The 8,423-nt window shown below is 31.4% G+C and overlaps 1 protein-coding gene across 1 annotated transcript in view; it reads right to left on the reverse strand.

Annotated features, from left to right (window-relative positions):
- The window catches only part of sky (GTPase-activating protein skywalker), a gene marked incomplete in the record, with an annotated part of 40,067 nt that overhangs the window by 22,878 nt on the left and 8,766 nt on the right, over nucleotides 1-8,423 (reverse strand). Inside the window, 5 exon segments of the mRNA XM_011311597.1 lie at nucleotides 908-1,126; nucleotides 3,239-3,373; nucleotides 4,965-5,236; nucleotides 5,317-5,505; nucleotides 7,321-7,794. Coding sequence (XP_011309899.1) covers nucleotides 908-1,126; nucleotides 3,239-3,373; nucleotides 4,965-5,236; nucleotides 5,317-5,505; nucleotides 7,321-7,711 — 1,206 coding nt within the window.

Here is an 8,423-nt window from a genome sequence, read left to right on the forward strand (position 1 = left end):
ACAACCGCCGGATGATGAGAGAGACGATAAAAATGATAAATGCCAATTTATAATAAAATGATAAATGGTAGAATAATGGTATCGGCGATTAAAGCTTTCTGATAACGCGAGAAAAAACCATGTGGTGAGTAAATACTTGGTGTAAGTAATAATAAACAATGAAATAAAAAAATTGATAAATAGTTCAGGGACAGAGGATAGCAACATGAAAACTAAACGACACATTTTCCATAAAGTATTAATTATACAATACCCTGTCTTTGTACGTGTCTTCGCACTCTTTCTGAAAACAAATTAAAAAATTGAGAATTGTCTTTTTTGAAAATGTCATCTCTTTTTGTCATTGAATTGTCGTTCTCAAAATTGATCTTGACGTCAAATATAGCTGACGGATTTAACTTAATTCTCATGTTCACGAGTAATAAATAACATTGACTTTCTGCCTGCCTGTCCTGGAGGGATAATACGATAATAATAAATGTCTGTGCCATTCCTGAACCAAACGACAAGGGGAGAGAAAAAGATAGATAAATAATTACAATCTATTACTCAGAGGAAATAAAAATAGTACACCATGGACGAGGAACATTTACAGTTAGTTTTTAGCCCATTACCACAATAACCAATTCACAGAATCAAAAGAGATTGAACAAAAGAACAAAAATTCATAGAGTACATTAAAAAAAATTAAGAGGTATCAATAAATATTATAGTTATTGGAGTGAGTTTTATTTTTATTTTACCTGAATTGCACAGATTAAAATGCTAACGGAAGTCGAGGATATGTGCAACGTCAGTGAATATAAAAATAAATCTACACGGATGAGGAATATGCTTACATCTAATTGAATAATGTAATAAGATATATATTTTTTTTTTCTCAAGGTTTATTATTAACAGGACTTACCTCTCGAATCGTGAGAGTGTGGGACATCATCTGAATGTTGACCTGCGATTGGCTCGTCGGTAGATTGTCAGTCGATCGTGATCTTGCTAATGATTTTGAGCCACTGAGGACACTTCTACTTCTCAGAGACATTTCTGTACGCAAAAATACTCTTGATATGTAAGCTGAACTCAGTCCTCGAATACCGAAGGCAGTCCTTAAGAATTTAGCAGGGCTGACCTGAAAAAATAATGTAATTACAATAATTTGGTATTTACAAATTTTTTTTATTTTGCCTCGAGTGTTGGTGCAGATCGAGTACATTTTTTCTATTCCATTGACGAAAATATTTGTTATGACTATTTGAAAACCTCCAAACAGAAGAATAATATATAAATATATAAATATATAAATATATGCTTCTTTGGTAATTATGATTCGACAATTTGAAAATATTAGAAAGTTAATTTAAACCCTTTTTTTTAAATAATTTAGAAGCGATAAATTGTTCCCCTGAAAAATATTGTTATTTGCGGTAATAAATTTGTTGATATTCATTTACCATATAATTATTAAATAAACATAATCCGAATTTTGCGCGGTTAAAAGATCTCAAGGATTCTTTTATGAGAATACAAATGTTTAAAAAAATAATATCTTTTGAAGATCAGGTCTCATTGGGATTTAAAATATTGAATAATAATTATTAAGTAATTGATAAAAATATAATTGATATCTAAATTCTTAATTCATGATTCTGAGCTGTCAACAAAGTTTTAACAATTTAGAAAGATATTAACAAATTAATATGCAGATAAAAAATTATAGATTGACTGGGGAAGTCATTTTTTCAGAGGAGAACCTTTTTTTAATTAATTATTCATAAACAATCAATTTTAGCATCAATAAATAATGTCAGCAAGTCCTAAAAAAACTTGAGTGACTCAAAAAATTATTCAAACTCATGTGTCACGAGATTTTGAGCTGAACTCAGTCAATTAAAATGTCAAGGTGGAAAGAATTTTTTACGTATTATAATCTACTGTGAAAATGATATTGAATTAAATTTACACTTGAATTGCGGAGGTCATGCACTTTTTTCTTTACATTGCACTTTACCGTGCATTAATTACTCAGCGCTTTTCCTTATTTAATATTATGATTTTTGACAGCTGTCAACATGTAATACTATGCAACATAAATTATATTTTCACAATCGTCAATAATGATAATAAATATAGCAATAAATAGTACACGTGTAATTAATAATAACAAATAGCCTAGATAATGTTGTTGAACAATTATCTATTTTAATTCGTTTATCAAAAAACCAAATAAAAAAAAACAATATTCAACGAAAAATCCATAATTTTTTCCAATTTTTCAATCAAAATTTAGTCAACAAATTTCTTAAAAACAAGAATATTTATATTCCTCTCATTTTTACAAATTAATTCTCATCTGTAAAATTTCCTTTCTAAGTGTGTCATAAAAATTTCATTAACCAAAGTTCATATAAATTGTCTTTTAAAAAATCTCCTTTCTTCATTATGCGAAGACTATGTTACTAACTTTTTCCTTCTCGTATACCCTTTCGGGTCTTTACGATTTGTTCCCTTGCCACCCCCCAACCCCCTGTACCGCATTTGCTGAAAGGGAGGGAAAACCTCATCTGAGGGAAAAACCTGCCCTGGTACAGTCGTCCTTTTGACAGGACTACCGCTCGGCAGTGAAACCGTGAGATCAGAGCGCCATATATTTTTGACCGTCGGTGCCCGGGATCGAACCCGGATCCTTGACATGCTAGTCCAGCACTCTAACCGCACGGCCACTACCGTCGGTAGACTATGTTACTAATTAATAATCAAGGGAAAATTCATAAACAGAAACTCATTAGGTCGACTGGGTTCGATGGATAATATTTTTTCTGTTTGTTTATTAATTACTACAATTGCTAATAGTGAGAACTTAATGACTCGAGGAAGAGAACTTAATGACTCGAGGAAGACTTTGAAATCATTTTCATTACTCCATTTGTTAAGACATCAAAGAGGTCTTTGTTAATTTAAATAAATACTTGATGTCAGTATAATAACAAACCCATTGGGTTTAAAGTGAATCGTTTTATCTCTTCGTTCGATTTTCATACTAAAATACAAAGAAGTACATATGACAGTGCGTATTAACTGAGTTATTGAAACGGCGCAATTGCTTATTGAAACGTCGGGTATTATGTTGTTATCGATAAATAGTTATTAGGTGCCAGGGCATTTTAACTGCGAAGACATGACGTGCTCTTCTATTTCGCAAAGTTAAATGACTAGCATATTGTAATTAAAAAAAAACAATTACCGGTATTTGTCGGCAAAATTTCGAAAGAGCTGCGTCAACTCCATTTTTTGTTATTTCACCCATCCACTCTGATGTTGCCGACGACGAGTGCTTGTAAAAGAGTAGAACAATTGCCATTGCTACTCGATAGAAAACCTAGATGAGAAAAAAAAAATTAAATGATGTTCCATTATCGAAATATTTTTTATAATTCATTTGGAGAAGAATTTTTCATCTCGTGTCAAACGTGATTTTATGTTTCAGTCTCAATTAAAAAATTTTCTCTCTGGAAGTATTTGCTCGTGATTTAAGAATATTTATCATCGAATTAGAAAAATTTTGTTTGCATGTCAAGCATATTTATTCTTGAATTAAGAATATGTATTCTTGAATGAGGAATTCATGTCGCGTGTTCTCGGCCTACGACATTTTGTGTACAAAGTGTACAGATTGTTTCGGAATTATCTGAGAGTGAAAATATTTCTCATTTTTTAATACACAAGAGATAAGAGACAAAACAGATGTCAGATTTTTCTCAATCGTCGAACGAAGACCTTTTGTAAAGGAATTCACTCTTTCCCTGATAATTTAAAATTTCGCTGAAACGACCATTTTTTATTAAGATTTGCATTTTCCAGGTTTTAAAAATTGTTTATTAAATGCTTGGCCTTTTTTCCGCTGATGCTTGATTAGATTTGTGGTCCAACATTAGAATAATCATTCAAATTTCATTTGTTTCTAGATTTAGAAAAAAATTGTGATGATATTATTATTTGAAATATTTTAATTCAAATTCCATCACAAACGTAATTTTTCTTACGACCGTGAACTTTTTCCTCAATCATTTGTAAACAATACATTTTTTAATGATAACGAATTGATTGATAATTCAGAGTTTTTCCAGTACTGAATTCTAAGAAAAACACAAAAAAGGATTTTAATGTTTAAATAATTGAAAATCTATTACAAAGGGATAAACTAGGACAAGTGTATTTTTTTCAAGACTAGTTTTTAACCAATATCTCGGAATTGAAGGAAGATACCGATATTTTCATAGATATCTTTTTTGCAGGTCTCATTTTTTTCGATAAAAAGTGTTTATAAAAAAAATCGTCAAGTTTCCTCTATTCCGAGATACTGGCCAAAAAGTGGTGTCCAAACAAATGCACTCGCCCTAGTTTACCTCTTTGCTATTAAATTATTCATTTATGAGAATCGGTTCTGAAATAAACAATAATCTCTGCCAAATATCTCTCAATTCTGTTGAAACACTCCACGAACTAATGCATTTGGTCAGTTTTATACCAGAACTATTCTAAAAAATAGGGAATCCACCTTGAAATTCGTAATCTGTAGGCCGATGAATGATTAATCTATAATTGATAGATAAATTTCACCCATTTCATACGAAAATTCAGATTGACAGGTGTCTCGTATTTTTAAAATGATTTCTCATAATCAACGTTCGCAATCGACTCAATTTTTAAATAAAAAATCACTAATTGAATAATTTACAAGTGTGCAATTGCATTTTTCAAAATTTAGGTGTTTCCCATAAGAACACTGATTTAATTGCCTACTTCCAAAATATTATAATAAATTGATCCTCTAACCGCCTGTTCAATCTTAAATTTCGCCCATTATTTTTCAAAAATTTAAAGATTTCACGAAAAAATAAATAAAAATGGAGAAATTAACTGGATTTTTCTATTAGCAATCGCTGGAGTAATGAAAAAAGAAAAATTACTTTGGAGCCCTCGTGCAAAAAACAGTCCATAACTCTGACTAGATGCTGAAACGGTAATAGTTGAAGGATCCACCATATCCAATCCATATAGATTCTTTCAGCCCTCGAGCCTGAACAATGCCTCGTAAGATGTACCGCTGCTGATTTAACATGTTTCTTAGTTATTTGTTCAACAGTCTTCCACGTGCTTTCGTACAATAATTTCGTCTGCGTTATAAACATCTTCTCCTTGGCTGCGACGAGACTTGCCATGCAGTGGTAGCATTCCTCTTCTGCAAAATTACCCAATTTTAACGTTTAACGTTTCTGGCAAATTGTAATTACGTGGTTTAACAAATGGCAATATACAGACCTGGCATGAAGTGCAATAAAAGCGCTGTAATTGGATAGAGTGAGGGACTATAAGTTATGTCTGGACAGGCGTATCCGAGTACAGAGACAACTCTGTCAGCAACGCTTCTGCCTTTTCGTGTGAGATTATAAGACAGGCAATGAGTGCTATCGACAAATGGCGGTAGCATTATTGATTTATCTGGCAGCTCTGTGAACAGAAAACATGGAGTTATAATCAGTTTAATAAATTTCCACCGAATAATTCAAATTTTTTTAAATATCTCCCCAACTTTTTCATTCGTTCCTCCATCTGTTTCGAGAGATCTCTATCGAGAAGTCAGTAATTATCTTATTTTATAATTTAACAACTCACCAGGTGAATTATCAATTCGAAATATTTGAATGAAGCTTGAGAAATTGAAAGATTTTATATGGAGAGAAAAAATCGATAGCTTTTTAAACAAATCTTGTGAAGACCAGATAAATCGTTCAAGATCAATTGCATAATTGAATATTTGACTCCAACAAGGAAGCGGTTTTTATCAGACTATTTTTATGGGTTTAACAGGAGTTGTTTGAGGATATCACTGATGATCAGAGATTATCAGTTTAAAGATAGGATTAAAGATTAGTCTACGAATTTTAACGAGAACAATTTCCACATGTTACACGTACGATTTCATAGAAAATTAAAGAGGAGTGGTTTACTAGTAGAAGAATATGACATTTCATTGACATTCTAGTAGCAATTTTGCGAGCATTAATATTAAATGCAATTTAGGGGTAAAAAATTCATGAAATTTCAAGTTCCACTCAAAATTAAAGGAAGTGGACAATTTTTAAGCGGCAGGCGGGCGTTAATTCTACAATTTTCTTGAATTTTCAGTGACACGTGAGAATTCACTACTGAATTACATGAAATTATCAATGAATTGGAAATTTAAGAAACAGAATTACTCGCATTTTTCTGATTTTCAGTATTAGATGTACGCTAATTGAATAAAAATTGAGAAATAACATTTATTTTGGTTTGTGAATTTTCAGGATTGACAATTTTTTCAAATTTCAGAGGAATTGCACTTAGAAAACTAATTGATTTTGCCACATTAATTTTTTTTACATGAGTACATTAATTTAGCAGAAGTAATTATTATTATTAAAATGATTCGCTTTGATTATTCACCTGTAGTCCCCTGTAATACTCGATTTACCAAATGCAAATAGAACCCTTAATTCATCAATTCATCTAAATTTCCATGGAACTAGAATTAAAGGACAGATTTTCATATATTTTCCTGATTTTTATGATCAATTTATCCATTAATTTCAATTTTCAACGCAAAGAGAATTAAAGTACAGATTTTGCTGAATTTTCCTGATTTCAATTATCAATTACTCATGAATTTCAGTTGTACAAATAGAATTTTTTCATAATAAAATAATATAATTATTCACCTATAGTTCCAAATACTTGATTGACCAAATCTCAATAGAATGCCTTAATTCATCAATTAATTTGAATTTTCAACGCAAAGAAAATTAATAAAGTACAAATTTTGCTAGATTTTCCTGATTTCAATTATCAATTACTCATGAATTACAGCTGTACAAATAGAATTTCTTCATAATAAAATAATATAATAATTCACCTATAGTTCCAAATACTTGATTGGCCAATAGAATCCCTTAATTTATCAATTAATTTGAATTTTCAACGCAAAGCGAATTAAACTACAGATTTTGCTGAATTTTCCTGATTTCAATTATCAATTACTCATAAATTTCAGCTGTACAAATAGAATTTCTTCATAATAAAATAATATAATAATTCCAAATAGTTCCAAATACTTGATTGACCAAATCTCAATAGAATGCCTTAATTCATCAATTAATTTCAATTTTCAACGTAAAGAGAATTAAAGTACAAATTTTGCTGGATTTTCCTGATTTTAATTATCAATTACTCATGAATTTCAGCTGTAGAAATCAATTTTTTTCATAATAAAATAATCTAATAATTCACCTGTAGTTCCAAATACTTGATTGACCATATCCCAGTAGAATCCATCAAGCATACTCTTTCCATGAGCATGTTGTTGACAAAGTGCAGGCCACAGCTGCGCCCTGATACCATTGTTCAGCGGCCACGGATTTTCCCTTATAATAAGTTTAACTTCTCTCTTTCTCCCAGCTTGCAAGAGTGCATTGACTTCAGCAAATGTCTTCAATGCCTGTTTCTTAGTCGTTGGCGATTCCGGATGTATAACGATATTTGACGTATCGACATGCGGTGGAAACACGTCGTCAATGTCGGTGTTTGCCTCTTCTTCAAGTACCGACAGCATATTCGACAAATTATCCAGTGGTGCCGATGACTGATTCGTCACTAGCATGACAGTTGCTCTACGGCACATGACAGTCCATTTTTTATTAGAATTCAACAGGTGTCGATGATTTTGACCGCCTATGTGAGATCGACTGACGTTTCAATTTTCATCTGAAAAAATCACAAAAAATTACAATCAATCAGCATCAATCAGCATGACAATCAGAATAATCAACTGAAAGCTAAGTCAATTACGAGAATACAGTCTGAGTTGATCGACAAATCCAATTTTTTTTTTTTTCAAATCCTGTATTAATCGCTATAAATAAAATCGCATTAAGACGTTTTAGCATACTCTCGTCATAATCTCAGCTCTATTTAACAAGCTATTATTGAAGCCGGGAAAAATATCGTGAGTAATCTTTGCTCCAGACCGTATAAACTCAGCTTTTTGTCTCTTATCAGTGTGCCAATGTACACTCCGCAATATTATTCCCCACAAACTCGTCCATGAGGCGTTCGGAGATAGCAAAGGGTTAAAAAAAGAATCATAATAATGGAAAAAAATTAAGATACAGACTATTGTATTCATGTTTTTATCTATAAACTGTCATTCTATGTCTTCAACTGGAGTTCATAAAGAATTGTTGCTATCAATGTTTGTTGCAGGTGAGTTAAGACTGAATTTTGGTTGCAACATTATTTTTTTGCTTTGCGGAAATTTTAATTTTAATTGGGGAGTCCGGAAATCATTTTTCAGGCAAGAGATTGCTCTGGGTCTTGTTCAGAATGAGCTGGAC

The sequence above is a fragment of the Fopius arisanus genome, unplaced genomic scaffold (genome assembly GCF_000806365.1).
Source record: "Fopius arisanus strain USDA-PBARC FA_bdor unplaced genomic scaffold, ASM80636v1 scaffold00091, whole genome shotgun sequence".
Lineage (NCBI taxonomy): Eukaryota > Metazoa > Arthropoda > Insecta > Hymenoptera > Braconidae > Fopius > Fopius arisanus.